We start from the raw sequence: 19,924 nt of genomic DNA on the forward strand, positions 1-19,924 counted from the left end.
TGTCATGATTCACGATTATGGAATTGTATTTTGTAATAATTGCACTATTTTTGACAATATAACTAAGCTATTTATTATTATATTTATTATGATCATAATATATAATAGCGTGTAAATGACTTCACAGCAACTTGTGTCAATGTAAACAATCCATAGAAACAATAATTCATAAATTATATTATAAAATAAGCATTTGAGATTCAGAAATTGTATGATAATTAGTGTTTTATTGTATAATTAATTGTTAAAGATTAATTGTTTCCGTTTATCGTATAATTAGTTAATTTCTTATTTGAGTTGAAAAGGCGGGAAAGGAAGTTGCTTGGACAGTGGCGCCCTCTGAAAAAAGTCACAGTTAAGCTGGTGAGGCGCCACGTGCAGGCAATCTTTTCCCGGGTTTTCAAGCCGAAAGGTGCTAAAACTGTAAAGCGTGGTGAAAAGAGTGAAATATAGAAGTCTAAAGATTGTTGGTGTATTATTATCAAAGGATTCTTTGATTATCTTTGTCCTCCTCTGTTATTAATATCATTCGGTACATTTTAACTGCGTCAGCGGCGAAGCAAACTTTGTGCATGCGCCATCTCATTATAATGCTTCGCATGTCTTCTTGTAGTTGTGGACCAACTAGCAGTTCATCATTCAGGGAAGTATTGTTGGTTCCCTTGCATGAGGCGTTGAATACCACTGTAATAGACGGAGCAATGATACGACCGGTTAACTTGGTAACTCGTTTATTACTGACTCGCAGGCCAGTCGCAATTCTTATGCTATCATGGTACATGGCACTCCTCCCTTATTAGTCTTCGAACCTGACAACAATATAAAATATACACGTAAACAATAAACCAATAATACTTAATTTACTTATAGGTAATAACTTTATTTCTAGGCCTTAAATTATAGGGGCCATGAGGTGCAGCAGTGGCCGCACTCTGACTTTCCGAAGTTACATTGTCAGTGACAGCTGTCGTCAGCTGCGAGTGCGGCGGCCGCGCGTCCTCTCCCCGCACCGCTACAGGCGCCCCCGCAGGCGTCGCGGGCGACTCTAAACTAGGACCAGCAACAACCTCCGAGTCACATTCGTGAAATTCATCAACTGATGGCTCATTATCTAAATTTGGCTGAGCTGTTGGAGGTCCCGATGTCTCTAAGTCCATTTTACGATTCACTGATGCTGGTGATAATGATGTGACGTTACGAGGCTGAACTTGTGGAGCGGTGGCGGAAGGTACCAAGGATTCTGAGCTTGCTATCGGTTCATGGTAAAGTCTTAACTGATCAGCATGCCTCCTGCATTCGATATCATTAATTTCTACCACATACATTCTACTACCTAATTTATTAATAATTTTTCCTAATGTCCAGTTAGGCTTACCTGATACAAAATATCGCGCTAATACCTTTTGTCCAATATCAAATTGTCTACAGTCGGCCTTATCTACGTTCGGAACTATTGTTTGTTTCTGAGGTGGCATAATAAGGTCGAGTTTCCCGCGTAACTCGCGGCCGAACATCAGCTTGGCCGGTGACTCACCGGTGGAACAGTGCACGCTGTTGCGAAATTCAAACAGGTAGCTGGACAACTTCTCATTCACTTGCTCAACTGAAGCATTCATATTTGTTTCAAATATGCATTTTAACATTTTTTTACACGTCTTTACCGAGTTCTCAGCCTGGCCGTTACTGCATGGGTGATAGATGGGGGAAGTTATATGCTTGATCCCGTTCGATAAACAAAAATAGGTAAACTCCTCATTGGATATCTTAGGATCGTTATCTGATACGATGACATGGGGAATCCCGAACGTATAAAATAGTAATTTTAATCTCTGAATTAGAGACTTCGTGGACAAATTACACATGTGTAAACATTCAACCCATTTGCTATGGCTGTCTACAACAATGAGGTAGAATCTCTGAGCGAACTGCATGTAGTCGATGTGCAGACGGGTCCAGGGCGCGGGGTCGCGCGGCCAGGGCGCGGGCGGCGCGGCGGGGGGCGCGGGGCGCAGCGCGCTGCACGTGCTGCAGGCCAGCACACTGCGCTGTATGTCGCCGTCGATGCCGGGCCACCACATCTTTGTACGCGCTAAGCTCTTGGTTTTAACCACGCCTAAATGACCTTTATGCAGCTCGTGGATCATCCGAGTTCTATAAACTTGCGGGATAATTATTCTGTGACCTCGCATTAGACAACCGTTATCAATTTCTAAATCATTTTTGCAGTTGAAATATGGTAAAATATTTTTACATTTTACTTTTTTTGGCCATCCAATTAATAAATATTTTATAACTGTTTTCAGAGTTGCATCAGAAGCTGTAGCTTTTTTTATATCATGAAAAGATATAGGCAATGTCTCATTAACAATAAAGTTTATTAATGATCTTCCTGCACATTCTTCCGGCTCAACAAAACTGTCACTCACGGGCATTCTAGAAAAGTAATCGGCGACGGAATTCCTATCGCCGGCTATATACTGAATGTCGTAATTATACGCACTCAAAAATATTGCGTAACGCTGGAGTCGTGACGCCGTCATTACCGGGACACCGTTTTTCTTGCCAAATATAGCTAAGAGTGGCCTGTGGTCTGTTTTCAAAATAAAAGGGATTTCTCGACCATATAAATATTGGTGGAAATGTTTCACACCGAATATAATGGCAGCAGCTTCCTTGTTAATCTGACTGTAATTACGTTCACTTGCTGACAGTGACCTGGAAGCGAAGGCGAGCGGGCGCTCGTGGCCCTCCTCCCCCTGCGCGAGGTAGGCGCCGAGGCCCGTGGGGCTCGCGTCTACGCACAGCGTTAGCCGCGCCTCCGGGTCGAAGTGAGTCAGCACTCTGTCTGAAGCCAGCTCCCGCTTAATGCGCTGGAACGCTTGCTCCTCGCGGTCAGACCAAGTCCACGGCGCGTCTTTACGCAATAAATTTTGCAACGGACTTAATATTGTTGACGCTCCAGGTATAAAATTACGATAATAATTTATTATACCTAGAAAGCGTTTTACTTCCGTTACAGATTTAGGCGCTGGGGACTCCATAATGGCTGCAACTTTCTTAGGGCACGTTCTGATTCCATTTTTATCGATAACGTAACCGAGGTATGTGACGCTGGGTTTAAAAAATTCACACTTATCTTTTTGTAATTTTAACCCAGCATTGTTTAGCCTTTCTAATACCTGTCGTAACCTCTGTAAATGTATTTCCCTAGTAGGTCCCGTTACACACACGTCGTCGAGCCAACAGCTGACTCCCTCTACTCCGGCCAGCAATGTTTCCATTGTTCGCTGGAAGATCGCGGGGGCATTCGCCAGTCCGTACACTAACCGTGTATATTTAAAGAGTCCGCGAGGCGTATTTATGGTGGTAAGAGATTGAGAGTCCTCTTCTATTTCAAATTGATTATAGGCATTGCTGAGATCAATTTTAGTATAGCTTTCTCCCCCACCTACTTTTGCAAACACCTCCTCTATGCGCGGCATCGGGTATTTGTCGATATACATATCTTTATTTAGTGTCAGCGAGTAATCCCCGGCGATTCGTACCTTACCGTTATCTTTTAATACCGGAACAATAGGAGTGGCGTAGTCGGAATAGTTCGTAGGTACTAATATACCTAGGTCGGTTAACCGTTCTAACTCTTGGTCGACTTTATCTTTAAGTGCAAATGGCACAGAACGAGCTTTGAAAAATTTTGGTTCTGAATTTTCTTTTAACCGTAGCTTAATTTGAAATTGGCTAAATTTACCTAAGCCGTCGCTCCACAAGCCAGGATATGCGGTCATAAAATTATGAATTTCATTATCAGACTGGTTTACAATGATGTTATTGTTATTAATTGATATTAAATTTACACCAAATTTTGCCATAAAATCCCTACCTAAAAGCGGGGGGCCTCCATTTTCAATGACATAGAATTTGATTGGTTTTGACATATTATTATACGTAACAGTTTGACAAAAATATCCAAGTGGGGTAAGTTTGTGACCATTGTAAAAACACATTCTAATTGAGCATGGGTTTAAGTTATTTCCCTCAAAGTTTTCACTGTAAAAACTATGTGACATGACCGAAATACCAGAACCAGAATCTATTTCCATGCAATATTGTTCATTATTTATTTTAACAGGTAAAGTTATAGGTTCATAATTCTCATACCTCATGTTAAATAAGCTGCATTCCTTACAGTCCTCACAGGTAGAATCATTCTCCTCCGTTTCTATGTTATTTACCCGTAATTTGCACATTTTACGCAAGTGACCTTTCACTCCACATTTTTGGCACTTAAATGACTTAAATCGGCACTTTAGTTCACTATGGTTTTTCAACCCACACACAGAACATCGAGAGACATGTTGGTCGCGCTGGTCCCCGGGGGCGGCGGCTGCAGGGGCGGCGCGCGGCGGCGGGCGGCGGGGCGCGCCCCCGCGCTCGCTCGCCACGCGGTATACCGGCTCCTGCTGGATCACCACGCCGGCTCCATTGGTCACCAACGCCTTTGCCTCTCTAGCACACGCTGCCCGTTCCGCGATCTCCAGCGCCTTCGCGAACGTCAAGTCTGATGAGTCTTGTTCGAAGAGCCTATCACGTTCTGGCCCCATTCCCAGTCCGAGAACGAAGCGATCCAGAAGCGTTGACTCCAGGGCGGTACCGAAGTTACAGAAGCTCGCTAGGCCCCTGAGACGTGCCGCCCATTCTCCGAGGGATTCACCTGGGTTCCTTGTGGCCCCGTAGAACTTGGCCTTATCCGCGAATGAGCACTGCTTGGGTTTAAAATGAGCATCGAGTACTTCAACTAGGTCGTCATAACTCAAACCGTCTACGTCCTTTGGATAAACTAGGTTACGTAATAACCTGTAGGTTTCATCCGATAGGTGCGTTATCAACACTGCACTTTTATTTGTAACTTTTACGTCATTTATTTTGAAAAACTGCGTTAATCGACCTTTAAATATCGACCACTCGCCGGATTTATGGTCGAAAACCGAAATATTTCCCAAAAAAGACATAACTGTTGATATTTTATAACGCGGGTAATCACACACTCGTTCGCCAGTGTAATAGACGGAGCAATGATACGACCGGTTAACTTGGTAACTCGTTTATTACTGACTCGCAGGCCAGTCGCAATTCTTATGCTATCATGGTACATGGCAACCACTCTACATTTTGATGTTTCTTTCTCTTCCTTCATAACTGCATGATGAGGTAAGTATACAGCTGGCTTGTTGATTTCTTCTATAGGTACTTCTTCCATATGCTCCATCTCAAGATATTCTTCTATCACTTTTGTGTATTCTTCCTTTAGCTTTTCATTCTTTTCGAAGCGTCTCTCTAGTTGCTTTAGACTTCTCAGAGCTATGTCTCTCGATCCATTCTGTATTGATAATCTATTCTCTGTTTTAAAAGGCAACTTCACAATGTACCTGCCATCTTCTGTTCTGGAATGATTTGATTCATATATTACTTCACATCTTCTCTCTTCTGCGGTTAGGATCTTTTGCTCATGATCATTCAATTCCCACATTTGTTTTAGCATACTGTTTATTTCCAGATCAATCTGATGGTGCATTACTGTATATTCATCTCTGTGTTCCTCTGAAGTGATGTGCCCGAAGAGAATCCACCCAAGGCTGGTATTTTGAGCACTAGGGGTGCCTGGGGGACCCTTGATAATCTCGCCTTTCATAATTGCGGCACACACTTCTACACCCAGCAGCATGTCTACAGGTCCAGGTTGGTTGAAGTCGGGGTCAGCTAAAGCTATACCATGGATGTGTGACCAGGTGCGTTCAGAGATAACTCTCGTTGGTAATTGTGATGTTAAACGCGTAGGCATTACATAAACTTTCAATTTGAGGCTGAATTTGTTATCTTGGCTTGAAAGAACCTCAATTTGAGCTACGTGTTTGACTGTTGTCTTTGTTGTGCCGACGCCAGTGATTGTACCATTGCAGGGTATCCTCTTCAGCTTAAGTAACTGGGCGGCCCTCTCACTAATAAAACTTGCTTGTGATCCATTGTCGATTAGTGCTCTTAACATGGTGACACGTCCTGATGATTCATCTCTCACTGGTACTAGGGCTGTAGCCAGGAGCGCAGTAGACGTGTTGGTTGCTATGTTGGTTGATAACTCTGAGACTGGTTCATTGATGTTGTTGTTCCCGTTGGTAGCTGTATCATGGTGACATTCCACATTGTTTGGTTGATAGGTCTCATGCAGTAGCGTGTGATGACGCTTCTTACATACTCGGCAGAACATTCTGAGTCGACATCTAAAAGCTGAATGTCCTGGGGCCAAACAATTGAAACATAGTTGATTGCTTTTCACGAACTCGCATCTCTCTCTTGGTACCTTTGATATGAACTCTCTACAATGACATAAGGTGTGGTTTTCTTTGCACATTGAGCAGCATTTCTCCTTGTTGTTATAGTTATTGTTACTGTTGGTGTCCGTAGAAACATGAACTTTGTATTCTCTTTCTCTGTTTTGGCTCTGTGTTATCTTCTGTCTCTGTGGTGGGTTAACTAGCTCCAGTGTTCGATATTTCGTTTCTAAGAATCTTGATAACTCCGTCCACTTAGGTAGTTCTGCGCTGTTTCCATTGAATGCTGATTGTTCCCATTCTTGATGTGACTCTGGATCCAACTTCTGAATGACCAGAAATATGATGACTGGATCCCAAGAATCAGTTGATATGCTTAGGTTTCTCAGGCTGTTTAGACAATCATTAGTTGTGTCTAACAGTGAACGAATGTTGTCAGCTGTAGGTGCAGAGATCTTCCTTTGGTTAAATAATCGCTTCAACACAGAGTTGGTAATAAGTCTCATATTGTTGTATCGTTCTTGTAACAGTTTCCACGCTGGTTCGTAATTGCATTCTACAACTTGCATGTGCTTCAGTAACGACTCTGGTTCTCCTTTGATGCTACTCTTCAAGTAGTGTAACTTTTGGACATTGCTAAGTAATAATAATAATAATAATAATAAATATACTTTATTCATGCTAACAGAGTTAAATTCAACTTAAAATTAGAAACTTATTATAAGTCATGCATGAAGTAACATAATCTGAAGGAATAATTATTTGATATGTCGAACTGTTGTCCTTACTAGGTTAGTGAATAACCTGTATAAAGGACATCAGTGCCACACCCAGACGAAGAATACTTAAATTATGTTATTTCAAATATAATAACGTAATTAAGTAGACACATTGTAAAGAGATACAGTTTCGAATTTCATTATAAAATGTGTAATTAAAGCTATATACGAGTAAAGTAAAGTAATAATAGATACCCAATTTGATGGGAACATAATAAGAAAAATACATAGGTAGGTAATTTAGGGAATACTAGGTAATAATCGTATACAGCAACTTAGTAATTATCTGAATATAATAAAGTCATAAAGTAGATTTTAGTCTATTTAATTTAGTTTCACATTTGCGAGTGTCTCATACATATACTTTTGCAAAACTACGGTAATGAGACAATAACGATAAATATACATATTTTCTTTATTTACGTAGGTATTACGATATAGTCTGTAAAATTTCTTCAGTTTCAAAGTATGTTAGATTTTTTAGGAATTTAGTTATAATAGTTTTACATTCGTAATGAGTTAAATCAATTAAAGGAGAGCGTGAACTTAGTTTATTATATAGAAAAGGACCAAGGAACAGGAAAAAACGTTTAGTAAAGGCAAAGTTGGTACGTGGTATCGTACATACTTTGTCTTTGCGTCTCTTTGTTATTTTAGCGAAGGGAGTGTTGCGATGTTGGAGAAGTATAGTTTGTAAGATAAAGAGTTGTCTAACCGTCAAGACGTCGCAGTCTTTATACAACTGAGCTGTAGGGTACAGAAAAGGCCTGAATGTTGCGACTTTCAAAATTGCTCGTTGAGCCACTCCGAGAGGTTTTAGTGTGGTTTTTGCTGAGCCACCCCAACAGGTAATACAGTACGAGACAATTGACTCTACTAAGGCCTGGTACACTTTCCTGACGATAGAACCATTAGCCACGTGACGTAAGGTCTTAAAAATATAAATGAGCTTGCGCACTCTACTTGTTAAAAGTTCAATATGGACATTAAAATTAAGATGACGGTCAAGAGTAATACCTAAATATTTTATAGTGGGGGTTGGATTTATTAATGGACATGCGCAAGTTTCATTGACATCACAGGAGTGGGCATAGAGGAGGATGGGGGACTCTGGCTGAGAGGACGGGCGTAGGGAATAGGTTATGAATTTTGTTTTGGAGGTGTTCAGTGTTAATGTGTGAGATGAAAGCAATTTATAGATGGAATTAAATCCTGTCTGAGCTATATCCTGAAGATCGATCCATGTGTCTGAATAGAATGTAACAGCGGTATCGTCTGCGAATGATATGATATTACCATTTGCTACATCTAGGTTACAGAGGTCATTGATAAAAACCAAGAACAGTGTTGGCCCCAGGATACTGCCCTGGGGAACGCCGTAGGCTATTTGTTGTTCATCACTAAGGTGATTACCAATTTTGACAATTTGAGTACGTCCAGTAAGATAGCTATGAAAAAGATCCAACTGGCGACCTCTTATACCATATCTATCAAGTTTGGATAGAAGGGTCGGGATGGGGACTGTATCGAATGCCTTAGCGAGGTCTAGAAATATTGTAAGTACTTTTTTATGCTGATTAAGTTTGTCTACGATGAAGGTTGTCAGGTTGATCGTTGCATGTGCTGTAGATTTTTTACTTCTGAACCCGAACTGTCGGTCAGAGATGATTTTATATTGTTCAAGGTAGTCTGTAAGTCTTTTATTCAGTAAACGTTCTAGAATCTTAGACATTGATGTGAGAACTGCAATAGGGCGATAATTGTTGACAGATTCCCCATCCCCACCCTTGTAAATAGGATGTATAATCGCTTTTTTAAAGGAAGACGGAAATATGCCTTTTTCGAAGCAGAGATTAAAGATATGGCTCAAAATTGTTGCAAGAATTAAGGAGTAACGTTTGATGATTGTAGTAGAGATTCCATCCCATCCAGTAGCTACATTATTTTTTAAGGAGTTTATGATTGAAAGGACCTCGTCAGGGTCAGTGTTGACTAAGGCAAATGAACTTAAATTAGTGGGGGAATCGGGGATAGGTTTATCAAAAATAGCACCTTTGGGATGAGAAATTTTATCAGCCAGCTCCTTTCCTATATTTACAAAGAAATTATTAACTAAATTACAGGATTCTTTGGGAGAAGATGTGGTGGAAATTAGTTGAGATGAGGAATGTTTACTCTTGCATGTGTTGGTTATTTTCTGAATAGCCTTCCATAAAAGTCTAGAATCTTTACCAGCTTTGTCTATTTCCAAAGCGTCATATTGTCTTTTTGCTTTCTTTATTATTTTATTACAAAAGTTTCTGTATCGTGTATATGTCTGCTTTAATATTAAGTTTTCCGGAGATTTTCTTAACTTTTTATGAAGAGAGTCTCTATTTTTTATACACCTTACAAGCCCCGGAGTAATCCAGGGTTTGAGTATCTTTTTTCGTTTTGATAAGTTTATTGTTGTACAATTATTGTGGATAGCTTCTGACAACAGTGACTCCAGTGATTTCATAGCAATATCTGGCTCAGTAATTTTATAAATTTCACTGAACTTTAATTTATTTATATCAATATCTAATGACTTATAGTCTATTTTGGTTATACTAGTAATGGCGCCTGGATGACGCTGTTTAAGTGGTAGGCAAACAAGTGTTGAGAAATGGTCAGTGACTGTGGACTCGTAAACAAGTGTAGTAGCAGTGGATTTTGAGCGGAGTAGTACGTGATCTAAGCAACTAGTATCTCTTGTGGGGATTGTGTAACATGGAAGGAAGCCATGATATGCTAAGTGGTTGAGATAGTAATGCGCACGGGTGTCGAGGGATGAAGGTTTTATATCTATGTTTAGATCCCCCGTTAATATAACATTTTTAAAGTTAGATACTGACTTTAGGATTGTATCTAGGCAAGAAAGAAAATTATCTATACAGTCTATGGATGGGGATCGATAAACGCAAATGATGGCTGTAGTTTGAGAATGTTTTAAAATTAGTCCTGTGGCTGTACCTTTGAAATCAGGCTCCTCCCATGAGATTAAGAGGTCCTTCTTGACGTATACCACAACCCCGTCGTTTTGGTTGAGGTTTTTGTTTGTAGATATAGGTAGAGAGTAGTCTTGTATAGTAGGAAGTAAAGCGTTAGATGCGCATAAAAGCCAGCATTCGGTAAGAACAACTACGTCACTGTCAAAAGAGATTCTATCGGTGAGCGTTTCGAAGCTTGAAAAATTACAATTTATAGAGCGAATGTTTTGAGTTAATATTTTTAAATAATGATTAGGGTTTGTGAGGTGTAGGGCATGCAATACCGCAATACCGGTATTGGTAACACCGGGATCCCGGACAAAATCCACGCTTTTTTCAATACCGGTATTGAAAGTTAATACCGGTATTGAAGTAATACCGGAATCGGTCATTTTTAGGCTATAAATCAAACGATTAAGATATAGTTGGCCTTGTGCTCCTATATACTATGATAGTGCACTTGATTTCAACCGTTACATGCGGTTTTTGGCCTTTAAAAACCTACTAGTTGTCCATGCGTTCTAAAATTTTAACTCTAATACTCAATTGTCGTAAAAAATATGACTTAATACAGGATTTGATTGCTTTTTCTTGTTGTATTTTGCCCGATACGACCTTTAAACAAAATATATGTCATTTATAACAAGGAAGTCTAATACCGGTATTAATAACGGGATCCCGGTATTGAGTTCTAATACCGGAACTCAATACCGGTATTGAAAATATTACGGGTATTGCATGCCCTAGTGAGGTGTGACTCTGATTGTTCAGGCGCACAAACAAAAGTGTCTGATACAGAAACATTATCAATATCATTTAGTACATTTGTAATATTATCAGTAGCCATCGGTAACAAAAAGATTTAGGGAAAAATAGCGAAAGGAAACACATAATGGTCGGAATTTTGTAGGGATGTAGCTGGTATGTTATCTAAAATTAAATAATTCCTGTAGAATGAAGCAATTTTATTCATATCACAATACAGTACTTGATCGTAATTATAGTTTTTTGTAGTTTTGCAGTTGCATAAGTAAGGACATTGTATGAGACCTGAGTAGAGATAAAGTATAACTAAAGTTAAAAATGCATGCATAAAAACTAAAATATAAAGACCATTATTTTTAGGATCGCATAAACTACGCTCCAGTATTTTTTGTTGACAACTGTTTAAGATGGTATTCGTCCTTAACAATAATGTGAGGACCGTCCTTGTCTCTACGTAAAAGAATGCGTCCATTAGATACCCAACAAAATGCGTAGTTTTCAGCTTTCGCAAGAGCCCTGGCGAGAAAGTACAGTCTCTTGGTTGTTTTAGTTAGCTGTTCAGCTACGTAGATAGGTGTTTTTGGTGATCCTAGTCCTAGGTGTGACGAATTCAGCTTGTCTCTACCGTTTGCCTTGTTAAACTCTTTCGTACTATTTAGGATCTGGCTTTTGATTAAGGTATTTGAAAACTCCACTGTTACAGCTGAAACTTGGGTTTCTCTTTTCGAAGGCTGACGTGACACGTCTCTGATATCGTGAGGTTGAAGGGCGACGTTGAGAGTTTGTGCGAGTGTTTTTATAATATAAAACAGGCTTTCCTTAGTTTCAGTGGGTCGCTTAGGAACGTTGCGTATCTCGATTGACGATTTAACAAGATTCTTGTCCAAGGCTTCCAGCTTGTCTTCAATCGTGCAGACCTGAGTAGCTATTTCGTTACGTTGTGACTCCAGACCTGAAATCTGTGCTTCTAAGGACGTTAATTGGCTAGACATTGAATTCATTGCTACCTCAATATCCTTATTAGTATCTTTGACGGTAGAGAATTGGTTTTTCATATCCAACATATGCTTTTCCAGGTTGTCCATTCTAGTATTTTGTGCGGAAACCAACTCTTTTATCATGTCTTTCATATCTTTTTTGAATTCAGAAAGCTCGTCCGCTAGTTCGTCGCTGGCCACTTCACGGCGCCGCTTAATTCTTTGAGGAAGATGTTTCTGGGATTCGGGAGATAGTAACGGCATAGTATCCATGTATTGTGGCTTTCGAACGTCCTCCAAACTACGGGACTCGTTAAGCGCAACGGTGTTGGTTCGAAGCAAGTTGTTAGGAGGTGTTCTTTGCATAACATTCTGGGTCGACATATTAGCAAAGTATAGAGTTTTTGCAACAGTGCGATTATCAATTGAGTGTGTGTACATTGTAACATTGTTGTCTACTAATGATGTAAACAAATCCTTGAAGGCCGGGAACTCTTCGTAAGACCCTGTGAATGTAGGCAGCTGTATCCTTGGTAGCTTGACCGACGCGTCAGCGGCCTCCATGTTGCTGCTGGCTGCGCCTGCTGACTGCCGGCTGGTGGCTGACGGCGAGCACTCGGATAATAAGTCAGTCAAATCCGCTTGTAAACCCAAGTATAATTCTTCAACTTCGTAGTACTCGTCGTTTGCAAAGTACGGGTAATTTTGTCTATTTTGTTTAGGTACTTTTCTAGTTAGGGCCAAATGTGCATTCGTAAAGTCTCGCCAATATTCTTGAATAGTTTGTAGTCTCACGGTAATGTAACCTTTCGTAAGCCTAGCCTTAGGACATTTCTTAAAGTTAACTAACACTTTTTGTAACATTGATATTTTATCTTCTAAAATTTGCAATAGGTAGTTCCTTTTCCGCTTCCATTTTGCTTAAACAATATATTTACGTTTGATAGTTCTAAGTGTTAAGTAGGTATATCGCACTATTTTAATGTTCAACACGTTCACAAAGTCAATTCTTATAATAGTTATTCACTTAGCGTTCATACACACTTTGATTAGGTATTTAGTTCTTTAGGTTTCGTTTTTAAGCACTGGTTAGTCCATAAGTTAACACACTTTAAATTAATGTCCACACTTGCATTACTTTAATTTTATTTGAAATTAACACTTGTTTTCTCGACTTCACTCGACGGTAGATAAGAATTCTTTTGTTCTCAGCCGGGCTGGTTACCGGCGAATTTGTAGTAAACAACTTTGATTCGGCTCGATAACGACCATTATGTGGGTGCTGATTAGGTTGATTTTACTATGTCTCTGTATTTTAAAGGTGAGAAATGATGAGCAGCGTGCGTTGTTACTGATGGTTTATTTGCTACTAGAAAATGAACTCAACAGATGGATAGGCGGTTTCAGATTGACAAGGTACAAAAGTGTATAGCTACTTATGCAGCTGACTGTACTTATGTTCCCTGCTGTATTCGCATCCAATGACGGGCTTTGGCAGAGGCCTATTTCCGTTCACACACTGCTCGAACGATTAGACACGAGGCCCTCAGGAGGGACCGCGCCCACTGGCCACTGACAACAGGACAACACAGTTATCATTCCAGGGGTTCCTCAAGCACCCCTACCACTACACACACAATAATAGTCTGACCCCTACAAAGAAAGTTTCGTCTGATGAATATTAGTCTTTTTCTCTATTATACCTATACCCTATAGTCTATACTTACCCCTGCCCTGGGCATTAATTCGGTGAAGGCTCTCAACTCTATCCTGTATAAAACTATACAGGGTTGAAGATAATAATCAGTGTTCAGCTCGTTTTACAAACCCATTGGTATATGGATAGTAGGTAACTACATAAGGTGTTTAAAAATGAAATTAAAATATGACGTAGGTATATTAAAAGACTTTATTTTCGTCACTTACTCAAAGATCCACATGATCGCACACCATAAATTTTCACAATTATTTACAAATACAACCAGAACTGGACACACTTACCTATGTATTTATTAAAATTATCTTAGACCAAGTCACGTCCCCGCGGCGGTCAACATCACCGACGCGGAGGCAATCATTATCAAAACTAGAAGAAACTATTCGTCGAATACAAATAAAATGTGTCTATGTCTACAGAAGGCTTATACCAAGGGAACAGTATTTTATCAACATACTTAATTCAATTTGATAAGGTATTTAGTTCCATGAACATGAACTTGATTTCAGATTTTTTTACTGAACATTATATGCAGAGCCAAGTAAGAAATAGACCCATTATACTTGTACATAATATAAATGAAGATACATAAAAATATGTACGAAGTCATTAAGGTTTCAAACGATATTGTTTGATAAGGAAGTACAAGTACACAATGTAACTTATCAGAATGCAATAGAGTTATTTTACTATTTTTATACATAAAATCCATTAAAGATATCACAGCAATTATTTTTTAACTCACATGAGTTTCTTAAAATAGTATAACAAAAATAAACCTTACCTACGTACAAATAGTTGCATTTTAGCATTTGTGTTTGTCGTTGCAGTAGGGATCATTTTTGCAGCCTCGATATCGCATGAACTAAATCGTACTGTAATTTCTCTTATGGATTTCACCTTACATCTATACTTATTATATACGACTCAATGATTGGTCGACTGGTGCCAGGTGGTGGTGGTGGCGGGCAGAAGCCTTCAGCGAGAACAGAACAGAACATTCAGGAACTAAATAATACGGAGATCTACTTTGGTTCTGTCCTAACACCACCCAGCTATGACCCAGCAGGACCATCATTCTAACAGTGAGCTTCAAGTCATTATATGACCGCAATCATTTTAGGGCGCTTATCTAAAGCAAAACAATATAGTTAAGACAGATAAACGAACAATAATTAAATGGCGGCGACTCATGCGTAGATTCCATGCTAAAACAACTATGTACTTATATCTGAAGCTAGCAACAATGTAAGCTTCAGACACGCACACTCGTCTGGCACATCACGTCTGCTACTACAATCAGCCGTCATTTTCTTATTATTCTGGAAGTGTATAAGAAGGCCCTCAACGACCCTTTGTTAAAGTTACTGACGTTGTTTCGGCATACTTTCAAAAGGTTAACAGAGATATTTATACGCTTGTACACAAAACTGCGATGCATGCAACGTCGCATCGTAAGAATGTGCGACGGTTTTGACAGTTTTTTGGGCACATGCTTGATTACTGTCGCAGTTTTGTGTACTTGTACATTGTACAAGCCCTAAAGGGTGGTTATGGTTTTCTATCTTTTCTACAATTTAACGTCAAACCAAAATAGACAAATGCTTCTCTGGCGATCTGGCGTAAAACGTAAAAATTACGGAGTTTGTCAGTTTGACACTAAAATGGAGATTTAAAACGGGCATGTTAGGGAAGATACATCCCTGTACATGAGCTGAGCTGGAGCTCATCGTGCCTAGTCCATGAGGAAGTGCGTCTTGAGGTACTTCATCATGCCGAAGGTGCGGAAGCGCTTGGTCTGGAACACTTTGTACAGCGCGTCGTCGCAGATGGCGAACTGCCGGTTGCTGGGGTCGTACAGCTGCTTCTCCTTGATCAGCGCCCACACCTGCGACATCCACCACGTTAGATACACACATTCATCACAATGACAATAGGACTAGGAATAGAATAGGAGTCTAGTGCAAGAAACGCGAAGGCATCATTGTCTCTGAGAGGGATCAGTTTCTATTGCCTCTGACAGTACAGATGTACTTTTAAGGTACAGTCAGCTGCATAAGTAGCTATACACTTTTGTACCTTTTGTGTTTTTGACATTGTTCAAAAGTGTATAGCTACTTATGCAGCTGACTGTACCAACCAGGAAACGTCAGTAATCTACAATCTTTGAGCAGCATCGCTTATCAGTGAAAACAAATCTGACATGCTTGTATGGATCTGACAGGTGTTTAGACAGCCGAGTGACGCTGCTTGCGGATTGTTGCCCACTGGATCGAAGACCTTAGGCGGGTAGCCGGTAGTGGCTGGATGACGAAGGCCGAGGCTTGAGTGTTGTGGCGCTCCTTGGGAGAGGCCTATGTCCAGCAGTGGATGATTATTGGCTGATGATGACCGTGTCGATGGTGGCTGTTCGTACCTTCTTGACGACCTCGTGGCGCGCCATCTCGTCGGCGCCCATGAGCTCGGCCAGCGCGGGCGATAGCTTGTAGGCGCGCGTGTAGCCGCCGCCCTTGCCGCGCCCGCCCGCCTGCAATAACAACAGTTATACATCAGCAAAAGTGCTATATTTTGATTTATTTATACATTTACTAGTATATCCCATCCCATTCCACGGGGAAAGATATCTGATACAAAGAAAAACTACCCTTATTCAAATGTAATAAGGGTTCTGTCAGATATCTTTCCCCATAGAATGGGATATAGCTGGCCCGGCGAACTTCATAACGCCTCTTTCCCTACCCTAGTCTTCTTACCTTTTAAACCTTCCCTGGACGAATATTTCAAGACAAAAATGAGCCAAATCGGTTCAGCCGTTCTAGAGTTTTAAGCAGACTAACGAACATCAATTCATTGTTATTTATACTAGATAGAAGAAGATTGAAGATATGCATAGAATATAAAGAATATAAGATTGCATGCAGCATAATTTGCAAATAGCAGATGTATGTATAATATTTGGACTTAATGTTAAAAGCATTCTCTAGCAGTCCACTTGCAGGAGGTGGTATTACAAGTGTGTGTGGTTACCTTCTTGGGCTTGTTGGCCTTCTCCTTCTTGGCCCAGTCGTCGTCGGAGTCGTCGGAGCCCTTTTTCTTCTTGCGTCCCGCCTTCTTCTTGGGCTTCGGCTTCTCCTGAAATAGGTACACACAGACATTCTTTAGTCAATATCCCCAAAAAAACAATAAATTTAAAATAAACAGAAGAAATTATTTTCGAAATTTTTGTACATATCCCCTTCAAGTTCAGCTCAGCCAGCCTAGCTCCCGAGTAAACTGGAGCAGCAAGTCTGGGTGTTGCAATAGCTGAGATAGACGCTCTGTTGGTCCAAGATTGTATCTAAGAGCGAGAGATGCCAGCGCGGGTCATGGCCATGGCACTCATTATCCCTCGCCTCTTTTTGGTATCAGATTTCTTATGAAATTTATCTACCTATACAATCAGGTAGCAGAGAATCCCAACCGCTCTCAGTTAAGTAGCATTTTCAGGCTTCTTTGCCCCTGTGTGTTGTACTAACCTCCTCCTCCTCACTGTCATCATCGTCGCTGGACTGCTTGCGCTTCTTGCTGGGCTTGGGCTTGGTCTTGGCGGGCGCCGGCTCCTCGTCGCTGGAGCTCCCCTCCCCCCCCTCCTCCTCCCCCTCCTCGTCATCGTCGTCCTCCTCCTTACTGTTCACATAGTCCATCACCAGCTGGTCGATCACCTGCAAGTGGGAACATGCAGGCATCAGGGCAATGATCAAGTTTCTGTAGTGGTATGGTAGCATATAAATTATCTGCAAGCTCCTACCTTAATTGTTGGTTGGTTGACTTGCGTAAAAATCAAGATTGGGGTCTTTTGGGTCTTTGAGGTGAGATATACATATTTTATATTTATATGCTGGCGCGGGGGAGATGGTCAGAGGCCTGCAGGCATTTACAGATTCAGGACAATGTCTAACCAAGGTTGAGGTCGAACGGACATCGTCACGGAATGACGAAAAACGAAGTTTCGGACCGCTGCTGCGCCACAACTCTATCTCGTTGTATCAAACGTGCCGATTGCACTACAGTACTTCTAGTACAGGTTTGGCAATTTTTTGAAAACTATAAAAGTTGCATCATAGTTTCCACTAGAGGCGCCGCTTTGTATGCGAGAAAACGTAAAATTTTATAGTTTCACACAATATAACAAACCTGTACTAGACCCTCAGCTCTCGTTCCTTTGTTTTTCGTAGAGTAACCCGCCTGTTTTTTAGTTGCTCTCACGTGACGGGTGGATAAAGACAAACTGTGTGATACTGTAAACTGTAGGGGAGCGGGTGGTAGCTCAGTCGGGTTCGAATCCAGCGCTGACTTGAGCCAATGAGTTCTTAGAATTTAAGTAGCAGGTACTTACACCCCACAGAGAATAGAACAGATACTGTAAGGTACGTACCAGACGGCAGGTGGACTGGGGCAGTCACAGAGTGGTGGCCAAGAACTGGCAAACAAGGAATAGGCAGACCGCCGGCCCGATGGTCTGATGACATTGTTAAGGTGGCCAGTAGACACTGGACTAGACTCACACAGGACCGGAAGAGATGGCGTGATAGGGAAGAGGCTTATACCCAGCAGTGGGCAGATACGGGCTGATAATGATGACGATGATGATGACGTACCACTTTCTGGTCGGCGAGGTCGCGGCCGAGGCTGGCCTCCAGCTGCTGGCGCACCTTCTTGGTGGACGTGGTCGCCAGGTTCGCCTTGCTCAGGATCTCTGCCAACAAACACTCAGTTAATGTCAGCTGTGGATTCATCTCTCTTCGCAGGTACGCATCGCCCGCCACTTTAGAGTATTAACAAAGTAGGTAACTTTGTGCCCGCCAGCCGCCACTACACACATTGCAGTGGTCATTGTACACTACCTAGTTACCTACCAATAAATTTCTAGGCTATCTATGATATACTTACCTACTTTGTAAAATATAAACTAGTAGTCATAGGGCTGTATAGTTTGGTCCAAACAACTTGAATTTTCCTGAATATTATATTTGAATTACCGAAAAGTGAGAATCGACACAGGACTATGGGCTAGCTGAGGAAACTAATAAATACCTATAAAACTACGGGAATAACTCGTAGAATATTACTTTATTCAACTCATCTTCATCTTCTGGAGAACAACTACAATAAGTAGGTAATAAAATAAAAGTTATGTAGGCTAGGCTAGCTACTAATATCGGTAGGTATTTATATTGTAGTCTTTCCGATTTATGAATTATTTGAACTCGCTCTAACATAAGAATACATACTTAACGTTATAAAAGAATCGTCTTGAGTGCAAGAACAAAACGCGTTCTACTCGATCGATGTGCGATTCGGAACGCTGAAAATGGCGGCTTGGCTGATTTGACAGACGAATAAGTTTAATACTAAAATTAGAAGATTATGCACAAAATACTACGTATTCAGAGAAATGTTTCAAATAATAATGATAATTTGGCATTGTCCGCGCTTGTCTGCATACTCAAAATCAATTCTACGGCCGCCATTTCGGTGTTCTATACGTGGAACATTACTGCAATGAGTTATGTTCCCAGACAAAAATAAACCACCAGTAACCAAGCGTCACGAGAACGCCTAAAATAAAGGTTTTTACCAAAATAAGACCGGACTTCAGTACCAAACAACTTTCACTTGAAACATTTTCTAATAATCTACATACTATCAGAGTTATTTGAAATTGAAAATATGGGCAATCCAAGTTTTCATAGAACGCAGTATGGGAAGCCATTACACGACATCTTTTATAGAGCGAAGTGGTTGCAATTTCATGAAAAACATCATAATTCCTCACAAATAAATCAGGTTTATCAAAATTTAAGTCGTTATTTAGTATTTTACTTACTTGCGATTTCTTTTTCAAGTTCTTCTTTGCTAATGTCTGACATTTTTGCTGGAGCAAGTAGATTTCGTCTTCCCAAGTCAAGTCCGCAGCGAACAAGAGAAAAAGCCACACAATAATATACCTACGCGATAGATGCTACACGGCTTGGATACGAGATAAGCCGAAGCCATGTTCGGCTACACTCGGGTGCGCTCTTTCGTTCGGAAATTTGTTTAGAAAGTTTTAATAAAGTTGTATGTCATCAATATACTGAGAAGAAATTGTTATAACATTCCGGGATCGTTATCGTCGAACTTTACAGACATGATTTGCCTAGGCAAAATGTAAAAATGAAAATAATAATACTAATAGGCCTTTTTCATAAGGGTTTATATTGGTTTCTAGGTTCTTTAATAGGTTGGGGAACAATACTCGCATACATCCTATCCTAAACTTTCAACAAGGAAACGAGCATAGCCTGGCATGTTAATGAAATGGAAATTT

The 19,924-nt window shown here is 40.6% G+C and overlaps 2 protein-coding genes across 2 annotated transcripts; both read right to left on the reverse strand.

Annotated features, from left to right (window-relative positions):
* Positions 1-481: 481 nt before the first annotated feature.
* On the reverse strand, positions 482-5,151 carry LOC125490644 (uncharacterized protein K02A2.6-like). The gene is made up of 2 exons (XM_048630498.1): positions 938-5,151; positions 482-684 (listed from the first exon to the last, which is right to left on the reverse strand). Exons 1-2 carry the CDS (start codon positions 5,007-5,009, stop codon positions 482-484), a joined length of 4,275 nt encoding a protein of 1,424 aa, XP_048486455.1. The 5' UTR covers positions 5,010-5,151.
* An 8,593-nt stretch (positions 5,152-13,744) lies between these two features.
* LOC105394580 (upstream activation factor subunit spp27) lies at positions 13,745-19,599 on the reverse strand. The gene is made up of 6 exons (XM_048630684.1): positions 19,442-19,599; positions 18,213-18,310; positions 17,091-17,276; positions 16,603-16,707; positions 15,992-16,102; positions 13,745-15,463 (listed from the first exon to the last, which is right to left on the reverse strand). The coding sequence occupies exons 1-6, from the start codon at positions 19,482-19,484 to the stop codon at positions 15,311-15,313; spliced, it is 696 nt and encodes a 231-aa protein (XP_048486641.1). The 5' UTR covers positions 19,485-19,599; the 3' UTR covers positions 13,745-15,310.
* Positions 19,600-19,924: the final 325 nt, after the last annotated feature.

The sequence above is a fragment of the Plutella xylostella genome, chromosome 26 (assembly GCF_932276165.1).
Source record: "Plutella xylostella chromosome 26, ilPluXylo3.1, whole genome shotgun sequence".
NCBI lineage: Eukaryota > Metazoa > Arthropoda > Insecta > Lepidoptera > Plutellidae > Plutella > Plutella xylostella.

Excerpts from the sequence above, each read along its gene's own strand:
- LOC105394580 (XM_048630684.1), bottom strand. The coding sequence starts at position 19,484 with ATGTCAGACATTAGCAAAGAAGAACTTGAAAAAGAAATCGCAA. Across the intron at positions 17,277-18,212 it reads ACCTCGCCGACCAGAAAGTG|GTGATCGACCAGCTGGTGAT; the intron begins GTACGTCATCAT and ends TCCCACTTGCAG. Across the intron at positions 16,708-17,090 it reads ATGACAGTGAGGAGGAGGAG|GAGAAGCCGAAGCCCAAGAA; the intron begins GTTAGTACAACA and ends TACCTATTTCAG.
- LOC125490644 (XM_048630498.1), bottom strand. The coding sequence starts at position 5,009 with ATGTCTTTTTTGGGAAATATTTCGGTTTTCGACCATAAATCCGGCGAG. Across the intron at positions 685-937 it reads TGACAATGTAACTTCGGAAA|TGGTATTCAACGCCTCATGC; the intron begins GTCAGAGTGCGG and ends CGTCTATTACAG.